The following is a 22,028-nucleotide window of genomic DNA, read 5'->3' as shown; positions in this document are numbered from 1 at the left end:
AAATAATTTCCTTAAGGACACACTATGTATTCAGTGGGCTCGATTTGTTCCTATACATTTTCGAAATTTATTTTGAAGTTCAAATACTATTTTTCAGAATTTATTTCTACTAACTTTCTGTTTCTGTTTTCAGAAAGATTATTTTTTTATTTTTTTATTTACAGCAATACAGATTAATAACAATCTTAAGAAAATTATGTTTATTATATTCTGTATTCTGTCTGAATTTTACTATTCTGATTTGAAGATATAAAAAACTTCATCAGAATATTGAAATTCAGAAAATGATTTGAAGAACATAAAAACTTCATCGTTTTTATGTAAAACAATATATATAAACTTCAGTTGTTTTTATTACGTATTGTTAATTGATTACAGTATTATTTACTATTCTGGTTTTGCCATTAATTGATCTCTTCTGTTGTTGACAGTAAGAAATGGGAAATGAAAACGAAAATCCTTCTACGACTGTTGGTGCAACGACGATAGCCTCGTCAAGCCGCACTGTTGTTCCTCCGGCTGAGAAACCGGGGAAATTTTCTAGAACCAACTTCAAAGGATGGAAGCAAAGGGTGTTCTTCTGGCTTACCACACTTGGTATGCAGAAATTCACTAGTGAAGAGCCTCCAGTGCCTGCTGCGGACATGCCGGATAATGAAAAGTTCATGGTTGTTGAGGCGTGGAAGCAGGCAGTTTTTCTTTGCAAAGGCTATATCTTAAGTGCTTTAGAGGATGACTTGTACAATGTGTACAATGCAATGAATACTTTGAAAGAATTATGGGACGCACTTGAGAGGAAGTACAAGACAGAAGATGCATGCTTGAAGAAGTTCGTGGTTGCCAAGTTTCTAGACTATAAAATGATAGACAGCAAAATTGTGGGAACCCAAGTTCAGGAGCTTCAACTTATTTTTCACGACCTTATTGCTGAAGGTATGGTCGTGAATGAAGCATTTCAAGTAGCTGCTATGATTGAAAAATTGCCTCCTTCGTGGAGAGATTTCAAGAACTATATGAAGCACAAGCGCAAAGAAATGAAGTTGGAAGATCTTGTGATACGTCTAAAGATCGAGGAAGAAAACAAAATAGCCGAGAAGAACTCTCGTGGAAATTTAACGATCATGGGAGCTAATATCGTTGAAGAGACTGCTCCAACAAGTAAGAAGAGGAAAAGGTCTTTTGGACAAACTAAGGAGCAGAACAAAAAGAAATTCAAGGGCAGCTGCTACAATTGTGGAAAGGTTGGTCACAAAAGCCCTGATTGTCGTCTCCCGAAAAAGGATAATAAGAAGGGACAAGCCAACATAGTGGAGAAGAATGATGATATTGTTGGTCTTTGCGCAATGCTTTCGGAATGCAACCTAGTTGGAAATCCGAAGGAGTGATGGATTGACTCTAGAGCCACTCGACATGTTTCTGCTGTCAAAGAAGCATTTGCGATTTACTCTACTGCTGGTCCCGAAGAAGAAATTTCCATGTGAAATAATGCAACAGCCAAGATTGAAGGTTATGGGAAGATATTCCTGAAGATGACTTCCGGCAAGGTGTTAACGCTCAACAACGTTCTTCGTGTTCCTACTATTAGGAAGAAATTAGTTTCTACTTCTTTACTTGTAAAGAATGGATTCAAATGTGTATTTGTTTCTGATAAAGTTGTTGTAAGCAAAAACGAAGTGTATGTTGGAAAAGGCTACCTCACGGAGGGCCTTTTCAAACTCAATGTAATGGTTGTTGACAGTATGAATAAAATTTTAGCTTCTTCTTATTTATTGGAGTCAAATGATTTATGGCATATTTGTTTAGGACATGTCAATTATAAAACATTGCAGAAGTTAATTAATTTAGAAGTACTGCCTAAATTCGAGTGTAATAAATCGAAATGTCAAATATGTGTTGAATCTAAGTTTGTAAAACATCCTTATAAGTCTGTTGAAATGAATTCAAATCCTTTAGACTTGATTCATACTGACATTTGCGATATGAAGTCGACACCATCTCGAGGTGGAAAAAGTACTTTATTACTTTTATTGACGATTGCACTAGATATTGTTATGTTTATTTGCTTAATAGTAAGGATAAAGCAATTGAAGTATTTAAGCAATACAAGAATGAGGTAGAAAATTAATTGAATAAAAAGATCAAAATAATTAGAAGTGATAGAGGTGGAGAATATGAATCTTCGTTTGTAGAAATATGTTCGGAATATGGAATTATCCATCAAACTACTGCACCTTACACACCTCAATCCAACAGAATTGCGGAAAGGAAAAATCGGATATTAAAGGAAATATTGAATTCTTTATTATTAAGTTCCGGATTACCGCAGAGTTTGTGGGGGGAAGCTCTCCTTACAGCTAACCGAATACTCAACAGAGTACCCCACAGCAAAACGCAATCTATTCCATATGAAAAATGGAAAGGAAGAAAACCCAACTTGAAATATTTCAAAGTGTGGGGGTGTCTAGCAAAGGTACAAGTTCCTTTACCTAAAAGGGTTAAAATTGAATCAAAAACAGTAGATTGTGTTTTCATTGGATATGCTACAAACAGTAAAGCATGTCGATTTTTGGTTCATAAATCTGATAATCCTGAGATACATGTTAATACGGTAATGGAATCAGATAATGCTAAATTCTTAGAAAGCATCTATCTGTATAAAACTGAAAGCGAGTCGTTAAGTGAGAGACCTAAACGACCTCGGGAAGAACCAAAGAAAATACTCCAAATATAGGAGATCTCAGGCGTAGCAAACGTCAAAGAAAATCTACTTCCTTTGGACGAGATTTTGTGATATTCTTGCTTGAAAATGAGCCTAACTTTTAAAGCAGCTATGTCGTCTTCTGATTCAGCATTTTGGAAAGAGGCAGTCAATAGTGAGATTCAATCAATTTTGGATAACCATACATGGGAATTGGTTGATCTTCCCCCAGTAAATAAGCCTTTAGGTTCGAAATGGATCTATAAACAGAAAATTAAAGCTGATGGCACTATTGACAAATATAACACAAGACTTGTTGTCAAAGGTTATATACAAAAGGAAGGCCTTGATTACTTTGACACTTACTGGCCAGTAACAAGGATAACATCTATTAGGGTGTTAGTGGCACTAGCGATCGTGTATGGTCTTGAAATCCATCAAATGGATGTTAAAACAACTTTCCTAAATGGAGAATTAGAGGAAGAGATTTACATGGAACAACCTGAGGGTTTTGTGGTTCCTGGTAAAGAAAAGAAAGTGTACAAACTTGTTAAGTCGCTTTATGGACTTAAACAAGCACCCAAACAATGGCATGCAAAATTTGACCAAACAATGTTGGCAAATGGATTTAAAATCAACGAGTGTGACAAATGTGTTTACATTAAAAATACTCCAGGTCATGAAGTCATTGTTTGTTTATATGTTGATGACATGTTGATAATGAGCAAAAGTATGGCAGATATAAATGCTACAAAGCGCATGTTGGCTAGAAAATTCGACATGAAAGACTTAGGAGTTGCTGATGTGATCTTAGGAATCAGAATTCGCAAGACTCCACAAGGTCTAGCATTATCACAGTCTCACTACATTGAAAAGGTACTTGACAAGTTCAAGTATTTGGATTTCAGAATTGCCAAGACTCCAATTGACGTGAGTTATGTACTTCAAAAGAATGAAGGTGAAAGTGACTCACAACTGGACTATGCAAGAGTATTGGAAAGTTTGATGTATATCATGAATTGTACGCGACCAGATATAACATGTGCTATTAGCAAACTGAGTCGGTTTACAAGTAATCCTAATCAAATACATTGGATGGGAATGAAACGAGTTTTGGGATATCTGAAACATACCCAAAATTATGCTTTGCATTATAACAAATATCCTTCCGTGATCGAGGGATATAGTGATGCAAAATGGATCACCGGATCATCTGATGTTAAATCCATGAGTGGATATGTTTTCACAATTGGGGGAGCAGCGTCTTGGAAATCATCCAAACAAACGTGCATCGCCCGTTCTACAATGGAATCTGAATTCATAGCTTTAGATAAGGCCGGTGAGGAAGCTGAATGGCTCCGGAATTTCTTGGAAGATATTCCATTTTGGACCAAACCTTTGGCACCTATATGTATACATTGTGATAGTCAAGCGGCAATAGGTAGGGCAGGGAGCGTTATGTATAACGGAAAATCTCGTCATATCCGACGGAGACACAATACCGTTAGACAACTAGTCTAGTGGTGTTATCACAATTGACTACGTAAAGTCAAGAGATAACGTGTCGGATCCACTTACAAAAGGCCTATCTAGAGAGGCAGTTGAAAGATCATCAAAGGGAATGGGGTTAAAGGCCTAGGACAAGTCATCATGGCGGTAACTCTACCTAGCAGACTGGAGATCCCAAGAGCTAGGTTCAAAGAGATCAAACAAAGTTATGAATGACGGTTCAACATTGTCAACTAACTCAACCCATTCTCGTGATGAAGACAATGTTCAAAAACGAGGTAAAGCATTAAGGCTTTTTTGATGAGTCAATAAAGCTTAAAGCTTTTTAATAATTTACTAGGTTTGGCAGGATATGACCAGATAGTGTGTCTTTAGGATTACACGTTTAGGAATCACCTATGTGAGTGTGAAGTGTAAGCCGCTTCAAGGAGAATGAAAGTAAAGGCACATTCTCTAAGCACTCATGAAACCAGGCGGTGTTCATGACTGAAATGAACACAACCGTGAGAACCATAGATGGTTAAGGATTGATTGTGTGACTTATGTTGTCAAGGTATACAACAAAGCTCGACGGTTCAAAGATATCAAATCTACCGATTGGCCGAGTATATCCGATATAAGTTCACTACGGAAAGTTCAAAGGGAAACCTACTTATGCAGATGCAATCAATTCTTGCTTGTAAAACACACACACGTCCGTGCATTCCTTTGAGTTTATAGTCATTCCCCATTCATGTGGGGGATTGTTGGGTTTGTTATTAATAAATAATAACAAAAGAGGTGTGAATGGAAAATGGTGGGAAAAGAAATGGAGTGAAATGAAATTTTGAATGAGTTCATTTCACTTATGCACTTTGTCCCTCATTGGTAGAAGGAAAGAAAATCTTTGTGTATATAAAGAGAAGCACATCTTTTAGCTCTTAAAGAGCTAAGAAGAAGGCAAGCCTCGCGCCGTCGTCGTCGTCGCTCGGCTCGGCTTCGGCTTCGGCTTCGGCTTCGGATTTGGATTTGTCAAATATTGATTGATTAATCTTTTTGGACAAAATTCTTTTCAAATATTTAATTAATTAATTAAATTAATTAAAGAAAAATCCGGTCCGGCCCGTTTTTCTTTCCCGAATTATTTTAAATCCATTTTATATTTTCCGCAATATTTTGAACAGCCATGGCTGTTCTGAAACAGTGTCACACCTGTTCCAACAGCTATGGCTGTTCTGAAAGGTTGCAAACCTCTTCAGAAACAGCACCAAGTTGGCTATAAATATATCTTCAAATCCCAGAATATTTACTTACGAAATTTTCTGATTATCTTCTTCTTCTTCTTCTTCTGCACTAAAATTCCAGTGTGTTTTGCTGCCATCGAGTGGTTCGCTGATCATCGGCGTTTTTGGTACCAATACTCCGATGAGTTAAATCGTTCTATCCTGGGAGGATATATTCCAGAACCTCGGGTACTTGAGGGGAATAATTTTCTTAAGGACACACTGTGTATTCAGTGGGCTCGATTTGTTCCTACAACGTTTTCAGAATTTATTTTGAAGAAATTTCCTGTTTTTCGGAATTAAATTTCTACTAACTTTCTGCTTCTGTTTTTCAGAAAAATTATTATTTAGTTTATTTACGGCAATACAGATTGATAACACAAACAACCATTCAAATATCTACACAACCCAATCCAAGCAGATAAGCATTGGACAATCCCAAAAGGAAAGTAAGAGGACAGCTAATAAAGTAAATCGGTGGATCTCAGTATGACAGGAGCTATCTATGGCTTAACAACTTCACCCCCCACTCTCATATCACTTCTCACTTCAAGATTTATCTTTATGCTCATTTCATATTTAGGCTAACAGGAGAACACCATTACTTTTGATGAAACAAATACGTGAAAACATAATATGAAACAGCAACAGGCAACATGTGAACATGATGAGTAATTCCAGAACACAAAGTTTTAGCCTCAGTTAGCGTGAAAAATGAAAAGATCTGTGAATAAGATTGTCATATTTCACTTCGGGCAAATCACAACATCCCCTAACAATTCACTGTTTGAGCCATTTCACGAGTATTTTGTTTCTAATTCGATCCTTAGCCGAGGATACTCGCAAATCTTAACGGAAGAGGATTAAACCATAAAAGGAAAACTATCAGTCAATATGAGGAAAGCAACGAGAAGGACAGTGGATCATCTATCACTTAATTGCATTCCAGATTCTAAAGTTAAGGCACAAATTCTAAGCTGCATGGTGTTAATTCCTGCACGTGAATGGGTTAAGCATGAAACTAAGCGAACTCGCAACAACTTTTACCTAAAGACCAAATCATTAATAGATTGAAAACTACATGGATACAGTCCAGAATACTTAGGAGACGAGCAAATGAGCATGTTGCTTATTAGCAACTCGCTCGGCAGATGTGCAGTTGTTAAGCCCCCTGAAGAGTTGGTGATCTCACAGATGCCTAAACCATTTGAAGACAGATTTTCAATATATCAGGTACTACTTCTACACGTCTTGATGTTTTCTTCAGTACTATCAGTATAGATTACACTATCCCCTTAATATTAGTCGGGATCAGTAGCGGACCCACGATTTTGACCAAGCGGGATCATACTGAAACTGCAAATATGGTAGTCGACAATGGAGATTACCGTATTTTTTTCTATTCCCATAATATCCCTAAAAATAAATAAAACAACATCATTTTCTACTCTATAAATAACATATATTCTTGCATTAGTATCCACCAGGCAAGTCACAAAGAAAAACAAATAAATAAAACAAATAAGTAACAAATGTATCAAGTTTTAACTACTTATAATACTGCAAATTTTTCTGTAGTTCAATTTAAATATTTATGTTTACTCTAATAATTGGTAATAACAATAGCTCGCATATTGGAACGCCATAAATAAAATACAAACAAAATAAACAAACAATTTACTAAAACAATAAATAAATAAATTAACGAACTAACCTAACCTTCATTTATATCAAAGAAGAAGAAAAAGGTACACAACTTTTATAAATTAAAGAGGAATTTAAACTAAGTGAAATAGAAGTACTATTTAAAAACTATAAATGTGTAACCTAAATTATTATTAAAAAATTTAGAACAATTTCAATGTAATTCTCAAATAATTAATTTAAAAGGAAAACTGAGCTAGTAATTTTAATATATTATTATTTTGAACTCATTCAACAAAAAAATATGACAGTCACTAGAAGTCTGCTACTCCTACACCTAACTAGAATTGTATTTATTAATGGTTTTATAATTTTTTGGTAATGCCTGACCCTAAGTGAACTGTAACTTCAAAAGATAAATAAAAGAGAATAACGCTTCGCCTCTGCCGAGGATCGAACTAAGTTCCTTCTTCAAAGATGACCCTGCTTACCCTGATCTACATCTCATCATTGTTCCAAGTGGATTCATTATATTTATATACCCAATTCTATAGTAAACTAGTATACCTACCCGCGCGATGCGCGGATCGTTTCAAACAAAAAAGAGCAGAGAGAGATATTAGAAACAGATATTGCAGACTAAATTTATCGATCGCATTAAAAAAAAATTAAACCAGAAGACAAATAGGTGAATTCTATCGGGATGTCTCTATAAATTTGTTGCTAAGGACCCCCAATCTCCGAGAGGTGTTACAACATACTTGAGAAATGATACATCAATACTTGGCTTTAAAAGGATTAGTCCACATGAAAATGCATAAATTTTTTACTCAAGTACAAACATAAAGGACATTACATTTGGTACAAATCTTATTCCAACTCCAGTCACAAACGAAGGTTAATCTGGGTGCACCAACTTGCAGAAACTTCTATTTTAAGTAGCTCCAACAGAAACCACATAATGACTTTAATCTTGATCACTTCCCATCTTTCAAAGTAGGCCCACACGCAGCAAATAGAACCTGTGCAATAGCAAATGTGATGGCTAAAAAATGGCCTGGAAAAATTATCCCTCGAGATATACTCAAACCAGAATAGGACATTACAATTTTCTTAAGAAATCAAGTAATAATCAACAAAAATATTGTACCTTTAATCAATGGTTTAACGCAAAAATAAAAATAACAATACTAAAGAGATAAGTTGGATTATATTTTAATTTAATTTTTGCTATTTACATTTTTTCCAAAACGAATACATTTACTTTTTATGACAACTCACATTTTACCTAAAGTCTATATTGTCAATCAATAAGAGTATAGTTTAATATTAAATGATCAGTGCTACGTAAACGTTTCAATAACCAAAGTCTTCTTAATATCTCATCCAATTTGAGGAATATCTTGCTCTTTTCTCGTCAAGAGAAAGGAACTCACAGGCGTCGATCACTAAATCATCATTGAATCCGACAATACTTTATCATGCCAAACACCTCGTCCACTCTTCCTATATGGAAACTGACCCTACAAAACATTTCAGGAATCATCTCAGCAATTATTTTCCTAGTTGGTTCATCAACCTCAACAACAAAAGTAGTAAATTCAAACGAAGATACTACACATAAATAGAAATAAGGATACTCCACATAATTGTTTCATGTATTTGAGGATTTCCGTAAATTCATACACAATTGTGAAAGTAAGGTTAAAAATGGAAAGAGAACTAAGGTACTACATAAGTAGTTTTACATGGAAAGTTTCATTGAATTAAAAATTGTCAAAAAATTATGAATTATATCAACAGAGAAGAGGAAGTATAAAAAAATCAATTATGAATATGTTACCTCAAAAGAAGATACTCCACATAAATAGAAATAAGGATACTCCATATAATCATTTCATGTAGATAGTTCCATGTATTTGAGGATTTCTGAAAATTCATACACAATTGTGAAAGTAACGTTAGAAACAGAAAGAGAAAAGGGTACTACACAAGTAGTTTTACAGGGAAAATTTCATTGAATTGAAAAATGCCGAAAATTTATGAATTATGACAGCAGAGAAGAGGAAGTATAAAAAAAATCAATTATGAATACGTTACCTTCGTATCCTGAAAAATCAACTCTATACAATATAGTATTTCAGGCTTGAAAGCAACGGAGATTTTTCTCATTTGAACCACTCTAACTTTCAAATTTCATTGCATGAGTTACTTGAATTTTGTCTAATGTTGTAGCTATATTTGCAAAGTTCTGTATTCTGAGCACAAAAAAAAAAGGGAATGGAAAAGAAATTAAAAGGAGGAGCCGCATAAAATATTATTTGTAGTTATGGAGAAAGTGGATAAGTTATGGAGTTAGGTTAGGATACCCATGTTTGGGAAGATGATCGTGGGTTTTGTTTTGTTTTTGTATTTTTTAAAATATTTCTTCCTGTTTCTTTGTGAATCAACCTAAAGTTACTTCTTCTTCAACAGTATTTGGTACAACAAAAATAGTTATAATCTTTAGGACTCTGCAACAAAAACACTATCTCTATTCAATTAGCTTGACTATATTACACAAAATAAAAGAAAATAATGAGCTTCACGAACAAAGCATTCTCGTTGAACTCCTTCGTTTCTCTGAAATATGAATCTAAGCAATTACAACTGGTCTAACTTTTCACAACAACTTCCATGAAAATATCTGCTTTCTCTGCCTTGGCTCCTTGGCTAGAAATTTTATCTAACAAATGAATTTATATAATGATCAAAGATCAAAGATCAAATTTTGAATAAACTTGTATAATTTCTATCTTCCTCAACTAAAGTTGTTGTTTTCTCGATTTATATATGAACTCACAGTTACTGAATTATATACTCGCACGATACGAAAAACTCAACCAAAATATTCCAACAAAGATGAATTCTTAAAAGCATATCAGATACTAAAAATTTACATAAAATAGGGGAGGATATGCTGCAACTTTGACACTAAAGGCGAAATAGGATAAATGGACTAATCATATGTACGTTTATTTTCAAGAGTAAACCTCTAGTTGATAAGTAAAATATCTCAAAATTGCACATGAAATTAACACATTTTTAGAATTAATTCACGTTTCAGTACTGTATATTGTCCAAAAATTTGGTAAGACATGAACAACACGGAAATACCTTTTATATGATGAGGCAAAAGAAATCTACACTATTAGTGGGAGCATGTCTAAATAAGAGTTTGGATCTTTTCAAAATTCATATTAATATCAGTGAGAGTTTGTGCACACGAGGAAGAAAATTGAAAAATATATTATCTGATGAATTTTGCAAAGAAACACGGACAATATTATATTTACAGATGTAAGTTCATGCTTAAACTAATTGAAAGGGTAACGTTTCTTTGCATTTACAGTCGCCCAAATTATAAATTTTAATCCATGTAGTTTAATCATTCCTAATACTTTATGGGTTTGAATGAGAATACTCCATTTTTAAGAACAACCTCATCTGCTGAAAATAAAGGCTAATCTGATATGAAAGAATTCCGGAAAAAAGAATTTTTTTTTAGCTATTTAAATAGAGGAAACAAACAACAACTTCAGAAATTCTTTCTTGTGTTTTTAATATTTTTTAAGAAGTGAAAAGTTTTTGCATTACGTTGATAAAAATACAGTATATCACGATAGTGTTAAATTTATATAAATAAAATGGATCCTAGTAAATTGAATAATTTAGTTTATTAATAGAGAATTAATTTTAGAAACGAAGAGTTAGATTTTTTGGCCGAAACATCCCTAAGCTATGCCAAAAATCTATGCAATATCCTTAAATATCCATGTGGACAACGAATATCCATAAAGCTTATCAAAGTGAGCAGTTCTTTCATTGCACACTTTAAAAATCAAATAAGCCCCAGAATCATGTGTGCATGATATCCCACTGTCTTACTAAAGATATTCGTTGTCTAATCCCTCAATTTTGTTTACAAACTACATATATACATTAACCTATTTGTTATATCAAGTAGTGAGACAGCGAAAGCAGTCTCCTTATTCTGTAGAAAATTTGCATGTTTCTTTAGATTGTAATGAGCCAGTTTACAATATAATGTTAATCCAAACTGAAGCACTTACCTGGAGTGGTTTCGAATGCTACAATCAGTGTTTTGATGCTTCCATCCGATTCAGGTTCCTCTAGCTCTGCCTTCTCATCAATGTTCAAGAAAACTTCTTCTAGCACTGTAAGACATGTGGATGTTCCATATGCCAAATTTCATTCAACGATTTTCTATTTCAGTAAAGAACTTCTGATGCAGACGTGCCAAGAATATTATGTTGTTTGGCAAACATACACACACATAATAAAAGCAGAATATGAAAAATATTGTATTATTGATACGTCTGTTAATTCTCTTGTCGTGAGAAATAACAAATGCTAAGCAGGACTTATCTTCCTCTTTTGGTATGACATCTAACTCAAATCAAACAAAAAAAACATATTTCAGTAGCATGATTTTATTAATAATAAAAAATATTAAGAAAAAATTCTTAGTAAATGGACATGTTTGAAGAATTCTTTGACAATCTCTTTACATTTCTTGTTTGTCACATTTCCATCACTTCCTGATGATTTAATTCTCAATTGCCCATCCCGACTTTGAACTAAAACATGTAGAGAGTTACAAATATATAACATTCACACATGGAAGGAAAAATAGTAAAACAGAAGGGAGTACTGTACCTGAGATGCATAATTGCAAAATGATTAAAACGCTTAGCAATTTACTAATTGACCATCTATGACATATTAATCGAACAATGAAAAGTCACAAAAAACAATTTTGGGGTGCAATTTCCCAGCAAATTTTTCGGTGATAACAAAGGGAACTGTAAGTTTTTTAAAATCTAATATATGCAAGAGGAGAAGTTTAGTTAGTTTTAAAACTGACTTTGAGGAGTGGGAATGGAGGAAGTGGGAGTAGTTGGTGGTTTCTATTGTTTGAAAAAATTTAAAAATTCTGAATGTTTGAAATTTCAAAAAACGTGTCATTTACATTATCTTAAATAAATTTGAACTCCAACGTGCCAAGTATTTATAAAAATCCAACGTGGGAGTCCATGTTTGTAGTTAAGTGGGAAGGTTTAAAAAATTTAAATTATTTTTTATTTTTTATTATGCTTGAATTTCCAAATGTATTGGATGTTTGTCTTAAAATTTAACACTTATTAATTTTTTCTTAAGCCACTTTGCCTTCCTAATCTATATAGATAGATTTAATAAATAATTTAAGGAAAAATAGTTTCTATATATATATATATATATATATAAATTATTTCACTACATTATTGCATGAGTTACTTGAATTTTGTCTAATGTTGTAGCTATATTTGCAAAGTTATATTCTGAGCACAAAAAAAAAGGGAATGGAAAAGAAATTAAAAGGAGGAGCCGCATAAAATATTATTTGTAGTTATTGAGAAAGTGGATAAGTTATGGAGTTAGGTTAGGATACCCATGTTTGGGAAGATGATCGTGGGTTTTGTTTTGTTTTTGTTTTTTTAAAAATATTTCTTCATGTTTCTTTGTGAATCAAATTCCAAAAGTGAAAGTCAGTTTCTAACGTGGATCAAAGTAGTTTTTTTTTTCTTTATTTTTCAGGTTTAACAAATATTTTAAAAAAAAAACAGTCCAATAAACGTGGGACTCAATATTGATGAAACTAAATTGGAAGTTTTAAATTTTTTGAACTTGTTTTAACAAATAAAAAAAACAATCAGCCCAAAAACGTGGGACTACTTTTGTATCAATAAGAATAACTGCAAAAACAAAATCGTGGGAGGATTGAAAAAAAAACGTGGGAGGAATGGAAGTTTTCTAATAAAATAAAATTTAATTTTATTTTGTTGATTTGTAGTTTGAATTTGAAACTCCAACTATCTTGGAGAGTTGTCCTAATCTTGGACATGTGTTAGAATTGTAGGTATTCCACTTGTTAGCCTAACATGCTTTTGCCTTTGTTATTCTATATAGATAGATTATTATAGAATTAACATGGTACTTCACATTTTTATCATAAATATTTTAAGGAATATTAATTTTACTAAATTGCGCATGGATACTAATTTATTATTTTTTAAAAGTTGTCTTTGTTGAAGTTCATTTACGAGTTTTTTTTCTAATCTTTGAGCTCAAAAATTGAAACTTTTTTAAGTACCAGTTCACTTCAATTATAGGCCAATCTAACTATTTAACCTTTTTTTTTTAAATATTTATTCTATTCATACATATTAGTCAATGCTTGCCTAATTGGCATAAAACTTGTATTTTACAAAAAAAGTTGACAAGTTAAATAATATGTAAATGAATCTATGTTTGGTATTATAAAAAATAACTACAAATAAATTACGCGGAGATAGTGGGCAAACTTATAATATGCTCGTGTTTATTGTTTAACTCATGTAAACTAATTAGGAGTATCATTTATTGTGGCGTCTATGCATTATAAAATAAATTTTTCTACTCTTTTCCATCCTTAATATGAGTTCAAGTATATCTTTGAATAACTTTTAAAATATTTTGATTAACTTCTATGACTTTACTGTCACGTTGGCATTAAAATACTTGTGCACAAGTAATTCAAATAGAATTGATAATCGAATGTGTGCATATCAATACTTTAAGATTGATATTTTAAATTGCAACAATACAAGGCCTTTAGGGCTCTTACATTTGCAGATGAGGAGGTAATAATCTAGACAAAATAGCCCTTTAATATTTTTTTTTTAATTTTAGGACTTAAAATTTTATTATTAAATTTTTCCTAAGAGATAAGATAAAATCATAGAAGACAACTAGATTATAAATGAGTTGTCATTGTTTTGTTCTTGCATTTAGTCCAACAAATAAAACCATCTCGCTATAATTTTTATACTAAGTTTTTTCTTGTAAAATGTTAGTTCAATATTAGTCATTCTTTAAATTTTACGTTGTCACTATCAAATTCTTAGAAGGTATAACGCCAACTTTTTCATTAAATTTTTAGAAGATCAAAATTTAATTTTTAATTTGTGTTATTTGAAAAGTCTTTAAAGAAGTGTGATATAAAAAATATTTTATCTTTTATTTTCATTCATAGGTTACATCAATAATAATTTTTTTTTAATTAGTTTCGTCATAAGTCCAGATAAATCACAATAAAACATCTAAATAAAATTCCTTCATTTGTTAAGCTAACTAAATGAGAATAATATTTATTATTCAAAAAAAATGCTTAAATTTTATTTTATAACTCAAATAAATTATACAATAATATGTATGTAATTTTTAAAATTTGTATATTCATTGATATGGATTTACGCGCAAAGCGCGTATACCCTAAGACTAGTTTTCTAAAACGTGTGTAAAAGCCGACAATGAGAGTAGAGGGAGTACATTAATCCAATTTTTATCTTATCCAATTTGATAGAGTAATTGTTACTGTATTAGTCGGAAATTGGAATAGTATTGTGTAAGCATTATATTGAGAAGTTTTATTGTGGTCTCACAACTTACATTAGTTGTGTGAGACTCCTTTTTGTCTCACAAATTTGTGGACCCCAATCTTAAATTTCTGGGTCCATAAAAATCTGGATCCACAAAACTATAAGATAAAAAAGATGTCTTATACAACTAGTGTCATTTATATGAGACACAAAATAAAATTTTCTCATTATATTATAGGTATTATTTTTACTATGAGACAGTTACCTCTAGAATGTTCTGGAATTCTCTAGGCGTCTACATTTGTCTTCCACTATCCATTTCCCTCATTTCTATAAAATTCAAAATCCACCGCTAAAACCCTAAAACTTTTGAACCCTGACTGATTCTCGAGTGTATCAATGGCGATAATTTCCGATTATGATGAGCAAGATAACAAGCCACTGTCATCTTCATCGGTATCACAAAAGCCTTTTAATGCCGTGCTTGATTCTGCAAACCCTCTAGGGTTTCTAGAAACGGTGTTCGAGTTTCTGGGCCGGGAGTCAGATATCTTCAAGAGCGATTCTCTGGTGAGTGATGTGAATGCGGTGGTTCGTATAGTGAAAGACAAGTTGGAAACTGAGGAGAAGAAGAGGAAAGAGAATGTACAAGGATCACCTGGAAAGGCCGAGAAGAAGTATAAGGAGGACGTTCCTGTCGTTGAAAAGGCCGAGGAGGTTAAGGAGGCCATGGAGGAGGACAAGAAGGGGCCTCTAGGTATTTTTTGTTTGTTTTATTTATCAACATGTTTTTGTTTTTCTTATACTGGTGTTAGGGACTTGTCTGGTCTGTATTTATAGACGTTGACGTTCGTGTAGGCATTAGTGGGAGACTTAGAAAACCTTAAAAATGAATTAATTATTTACATGAAATGAGTCAGAATTCAGAGGAATGGATACCGAGGGTTTATATAGGTGATCCAAACTGCTACAGGGGCGAGACATAATTGATTGATTGATGAGGTTGATATACTGCTTTTTTACTGCTCCAGTGCTTAGCATGCGAACTAAGCCTGGCATTTAAGTTGGAGAAGTGTGTGGGGGGGTTATTCCCAAGATTTGAAGGCTGTCGGCTCTATTCTATTTCGTTATGTACCGTAGTGTTATATAACTAAGATTTCGTCTTACAGGTACTTTTGATCCAACTCCACTCCCTTGACCCCTTGGGTTTGAATATTACCACTCAGGGAAAAGAAAGAATTATCATAGATCTGGACCTTGATCCAGAATATCATGTGATATATTGTTTGATAGGTAAAGTTTTTGTTTGAGTTGTGAAAAGCATTTTAAGTAGCAGCTGATGGCGAAGTGGGGTGTTATCATTTATCAAATATATTTTGATTCTTGTGTGGAAGCTCTACTCTTGCTCGCCAGAATTTGGAAATTTATAGCAGGGGACCTATGTGGATTTTATCCTGCATTGTGCCAATCTGCTTGGGAGGGTCTGTGTTGTGGCTTTCTTTTGCTGTTTCACTTTGTTTATCACTATGACTTGGTCGTGTTATGTTTATGGTTACTGTAAGGTTAGTTATTTTCAGTTTGAACTAGTATACCTTTTTCTGAGCTGTGTAGGTATGTATGCTTGTGGGGTCTATTAACTCCAATTCTATGTTATAGGATTTTTTGTGGTAGTGTTTTTTAAATTTCGAACTCCATGTAACATATGGCTATTCATTATTGACATCATATGCCAATTTGTATATGTTCATTGGTGCTACTGTACTACCTTGTATTGTTCTGCATCACCAATGGCTTCTCATTGTTTTTGCTGTTGATATGTACACAGATCCCAACAAAGGCAATGGCCTTGATCTGGACAGCTACTCCTGGGGTCAATCTCTGCAGGAGGTCAGTGTTAACATTCCTGTACCTCCAGGGACAAAATCACGGTTTATTGTTTGCGATATAAAGAAGAACCATCTTACAGTTGGACTAAAGGGCCAGCCTCCAATAATTGATGTAAGTGAATTCTCCCGTTTCTGGTCATACAGGAACATCTTTTGCTGTAGTCCATTTGAAGATGTGCGAGATTTTGTATGATTTCTTTCTGAGCCCTTCCGAACATTCGTTCCCTTCGTGCTTGTAGGGAGAACTCTATCGACCTATCAAAGTTGAGGATTGTTTTTGGAGCTTAGGTATGTTGCTTATATGTTTAGATGATGCATAGATGCTTGATAATTTGTTTCAATCTACATCTGTTGTTATTAGTATGTGAGTTGATGTTCAATGTGATGCATAATTTCAAACTATGCGCATGCACTTGTCAGTCCAATAGTTTGCAAGTTAGTCTAGCAGAATTTGTTCAAGAACAACTAATACAGCTAATCTTTGCAGAGGATCAGAAATCCATCTCTGTACTCCTTACCAAGACGGACCAAATGGAATGGTGGAAATGTGTGGTGAAAGGTGAACCTGAAATCGATCCAACAAAAGCTGAACCAGAAAGTAGCAAGCTATCAGACTTGGACCCAGAGACTCGATCGACTGTCGAAAAGATGATGGTAGGATTTTATTGTTAATAAAGGATGCTCCAGTATGGGAACACTAATTTTTAAGTGGGAATTTATGGTGGCACTTTTCCCTTTTTATTTATTTCTGCTAAGTTAAGGCCCTGATTTATGTTATTGTTCTTGGAAGTTTCTAGTTTCAATCACATGGTGATACTGCATAATTGCTGCTTATCCTATACATTATGAGTTATTTGCTATCCACACTAGCACAAATTTACCATCACAGGCTCTACTAGCATTCATGACATCCCTTTTTTTTTGAGGTGCATTTGAAGAAATGAACCCCTTTTTGACATGCTTGGTAAATGTCAAAAGAATACTTCTGACTTAGTTTGTAGAAGCTTAGGCTAGAAATGGTTTTCCAGAAAATTCAGATTTGAAGCTTAGGTAGCTACTTTTGAGCCTAAACTTGTTCTAATATATCTCAGTTCTTGACTATGAAATCAAAATGTACATGTAACTTTGAGGTTATTTATGTAAACTAAGTGCTGAAGGTGCTTTATAAAATAAGATAAATACTTGGTTAAGTGGTTATACAAAATTTTAGTAGTATCTTCTGTATAGCACAACTAAGTGACTGAACTATAAAGTGCCACAGCCCCAACGAGCATGGATAGTTCCACAAAGTTAGTGAGGTGCATTTGAAGAAACGGATCCCTTTTTGACATGCTTGGTAAATGTCAAAAAAAAAAAAAAACACTTCTGGCTTAGTTTGTAGAAGCTTAGCGTAGAAATGGTTTTCCAGAAAATTCAGATTTGAAACTTGGGTAGCTACTTTTGAGCCTAAACTTGTTCTTTCTCAGTTCTTGACTATGAAATCAGAATGTACATGTAAATTTGAGGTTATTTAGGTAACCTAAGTGCTGAAGGTGCTTTATAAAATAAGATAAATACTTGGTTAAGTGGTTATACAAAATTTTAGTAGTATCTTCTGTATAGTACAACTAAGTGACTGAACTATAACGCGCCACAGCCCAACGAGCATGGATAGTTCCACAAAGTATAATTTTGTATTCAGGTTGTAGAAGTGCCAATTTTTTTCCAGTCTCTATTGGTATTATGGCATATTCCAGGAGCTCTGAATCCTGTGGTAGTAAAATAAAAATGTACCACCTCGCATGATGGGCGAATGTTTTGGCACTGAGGTTTTGTCTCATGTAGCTATTGTCCATGATGCTAAGTTGTGTCTACCAGCTTCATATGCCCCATAGACATCCTTAATTTCTGGACTAAATAGTGTGGGTCCACTTACTTTGGGGCGGGGTTGCTTTTATCTTCACTCTGTAGAAGGGACAAGTCGAATGATGCTTGATCTACTTGCCTATCAGTTGTTCTTCTTTTGGTGGAATTCATGTTCACGGTAACTGCCTTTCTTGTTGCATCTGTGGATGTCAATTCCTTCTAATAATGTGATGGGTAATAAATTTTGCAGTTTGATCAGCGACAGAAATCAATGGGTCTTCCTACAAGTGATGAGGTCCAAAAGCAGGAGATCCTAAAGAAATTTATGGCTGAGGTACTTAATGACACCTTGTATTTTTTGTCTTGCCGCCCTCCCTTGCAAAGTATTCATATTAACTGATTTTGTTCGATGATCTTCTGCAGCATCCAGAAATGGACTTCTCTAGGGCAAAGATGTCCTGATTCACAGAGTTTTTGCTTAGTGATCATATTTCTGAATGTCAAAAGAAGATAGATCATTTTCTGGCATCTCTTTAGTTTGGCTGGGATTCAGGATGTTTTTGTGCATATGGGAAGCCTGTATTCTATAGCGACTTTTGGGTAGTCTCAGGAAGTAATTACTTATACACTACTGTGGAGTAACTGAAACATCTCTGAACATCTTTTATGTTCTATCAACCTGCTTCTATGCTTATCTGTGTTTGTTTAACTTTTGTTTTCTGCCGTGTTTCATGTTGAATTTTCCCTGCACTCTATTGGAATTGGTGTCTTGTCCTACAGTGGTCGATCTCTTTTTCTAGGTCTAGGAAACATCCTCAGACTACTAGGTCTATCCATATTTCAGCAATTTGAGCAATTTATCAGTCCTGATGAAAGAAAGAATTAACTTATCACCCAATTACCTATGACAATCAGATACTGAACAGAGCATTGTTATTGCATTTATATTTGATTTGATACATGTCGGTCCAAATTGTGAACACTGTAGGGCTGGTGTGCCACGGTGGAGTGGACAAAAGCTAGATATAATTCTTATATGGATTTTGGGATCAGTCTCAAATTTCATGCTCTTGGATTTTGCCAATGTAATTACCCTTGGATTTTTCAGTTCTCTTTCATACTTTGAAATATCCGGTAATGTGATGCTTAGGAGCACATCATATTTTAACCGTTACATGCAAGATCAGTGAACATAAGATATTCCTTTCTGATATCAATTTAGGTTGAAGAAACCAAGAAACTTTTTAGCCAACTGGACTTCCTAATGTTTTCAAAAAAAGTTGTTAATTTTCTCTGAATTAACTCTCTTAAGTGCCCATATCAAGTTCTCGCCTTTGCACCATGTTGATCTCCTTGTATGTCATATTTTTGACCTGTCAAATTCTCCCGTTCTACTCCAGTGTTATTGGCTGCTCCATTAGCTCCTATGGTTGGTTTGCTGCATTATTTTTCAATATATGTTTGTTTCCTTAGATTGCTCCCCCTTCCCTCCTCTTCTCTCTGTGCTATAGCTAAAAGGTTTTATTCATGTAACAGCTAGCACTTCAGCAAATAAGTCTGTTCAATTTAGTGGGCGTTTGGACATAAGAATTGTAAAATTCTAGAAAAGGTAAAAAGAATTTTCAAATAAAAATGGTATTTGAAATTTAGAGTTGTGTTTAGACATGAATATAATTTTGGGTTGTTTTTGAATTTTTTAAGTGATCTAAATAAAAATTTTGAAAAATAGTTTTTTGGAGTTTTTCAAATTTTCGAAAAATTTTAAAATTTATCTTCAAGTGAAAATTGAAAATTTTATGGCCAAATAGTTATTTCGAAAAAAAGCTGAAAATTTTTCGAAAAAAATTGAAAAAATTCTTATGTCCTAACGGACTCTTAGAGTTGCATAATTGTTGTTAAAGTTCGTTCATGATGCTCTCCTTTCTCCGGTTGATTTTCCCCCGTTTTTCTCGTCATGTGCACCTCGCCTGCTAACTAATTACGATTATACTCCAATATCTTTTGAAATATATTAAATTATTGACTTTCTAGAAGTTGCAGCTTTTCAAAATTCTTGAAATTTGTGCTATATGGGAACAACATTTTAGGCCCAAATACGTAAGAAGACCCTTGAACTTGTTTATTTTTTCAATAAAAATTGGGCGCCCTGTTTGGTCGCCCCCATTTAACTTATACTTATTTTTTTAAAAGTTTTAACTTGTATTTACTTTTTAAACAACTTCAGCCCCCTTTCTCCTCCTTCTTCTCCAATACTCGCACTATATAGAAAACCAGCTTAGCCATGGGAAACAAAGGCTTCTCCAATACTCGCACCATTATAGAAAAAATAAATAGTGCTGTCTCTGTACTTATAAGGTCCAAAATTGGCGTTCTTGACACCAAATTCAGCATTCATTGTAATGTTGAATGAAGAGTTTTTTGCATTTTTGGACAACACATCAAAGGTAGCGGACCGGACGTGAAACTTGGGAGTTCTGACTTTCATTATGTACAATGAAGAGAAGAGAGTGATTGCAGTTTGAAACAGAGTAGAGAGTGCAACAAAGATTAAGAATTTCTTGCGTTTCTTTTTCTCAGCTCTTTGGATTGTGTGGAGTTGGCTGATTCTTCAGCTTGCTTTGCATGTCCGTTAATCTGAAGTTGATGTTCCCCTTCTACTGCCATTTAGTTTCAAGTCAAATTTTATTTCAAAAACTTCAGCTTATGTAGTGCTGAAATTTTTACAAATGAACTAAATAATTTCAGCATCTTCTGTTGAAGTATTTAAAAAAACTTTATGACAAAACTAATGAATTCAGGACAAAAAAATTTCAGCTTATTTAGTGCTGAACTTTTTACAAATGAACTAAATAACTTCAACATCTTCTGCTGAAGTTTTTGAAAAAGCTTATTCAGGACAAAAAAACTTCAGCGTATTTGGTGCTGAAGTTTTTACAAATGAACTAAATAACTTCAGCATCACAAAACTCAATTACTAGAATGCTTAAGTTCAGCAAATAGTGAACAAAACTTCAGCACTAGAATGCTTAAGTTCAGCAAACAGAGAACAAAACTTCAGCACTAGAATGCTTAAGTTTAGCAGTTACAAACAAAAACAAGTTCATTAAATAAAGAACAAAACTTCAGCACTAGAATGCATAAGTTCAGCAAATAGAGAACAAAACTTCAGCACTAGAATGCTTAAGTTCAGTAATTACAAACAAAACTTCAGCACACTTGGTCCACTTCAGGCTCGGCTACTAGAATGCTGAAGTTTTTGCGTGATTGCCTTTGCTACTTCAGTCCCGTATGCTGAAGTACCGCAAAAAAAATGAGTACGCTTGTAATTTTTTTTGCAAAGCTGCCACAAGTTAAAACGTGACCCGAAAAGCGGATATAGATACAAATGTCCCATTTTTTCATTTAGACACTTAAATTAGGTGATGTTCCTATTTAACAATGTAACTCAAGCTCAAGTGTATTTATTTAACACACAAGTGTTGACATGGCACCGTGCGTGTGAAACATCAAACTTGAGCGTGTGAGGGCCAGAAAACAAATTCTCCTTCTACATTCTCTCTCTGTCACCTCATCCACCTACCAAACATCCACCTTCCGATAAAGGAGAAATAAAAACAGAAAAGTTATAACTCGCCACCGCTGCCTCAGTCAACCAAACCCACCCCATCGTCGACCTTCTAATCATCTCTATGCCATTACAGCCACCCCCTCGTCTTCTTCATTC

The 22,028-nt window shown here is 33.8% G+C and overlaps 1 protein-coding gene across 1 annotated transcript; it reads left to right on the top strand.

The window, feature by feature from the left end:
• The first annotated feature begins 14,849 nt into the window (after positions 1-14,849).
• Positions 14,850-19,022, top strand: LOC109241897 (protein BOBBER 1-like). The gene is made up of 6 exons (XM_019408720.1): positions 14,850-15,330; positions 16,399-16,571; positions 16,699-16,747; positions 16,947-17,113; positions 18,555-18,638; positions 18,728-19,022. Exons 1-6 carry the CDS (start codon positions 14,973-14,975, stop codon positions 18,764-18,766), a joined length of 870 nt encoding a protein of 289 aa, XP_019264265.1. The 5' UTR covers positions 14,850-14,972; the 3' UTR covers positions 18,767-19,022.
• The last annotated feature ends 3,006 nt before the right edge of the window (positions 19,023-22,028 follow it).

The sequence above is a fragment of the Nicotiana attenuata genome, unplaced genomic scaffold (genome assembly GCF_001879085.1).
Source record: "Nicotiana attenuata strain UT unplaced genomic scaffold, NIATTr2, whole genome shotgun sequence".
NCBI lineage: Eukaryota > Viridiplantae > Streptophyta > Magnoliopsida > Solanales > Solanaceae > Nicotiana > Nicotiana attenuata.
This window is presented reverse-complemented; position numbering and strand designations above follow the sequence as displayed.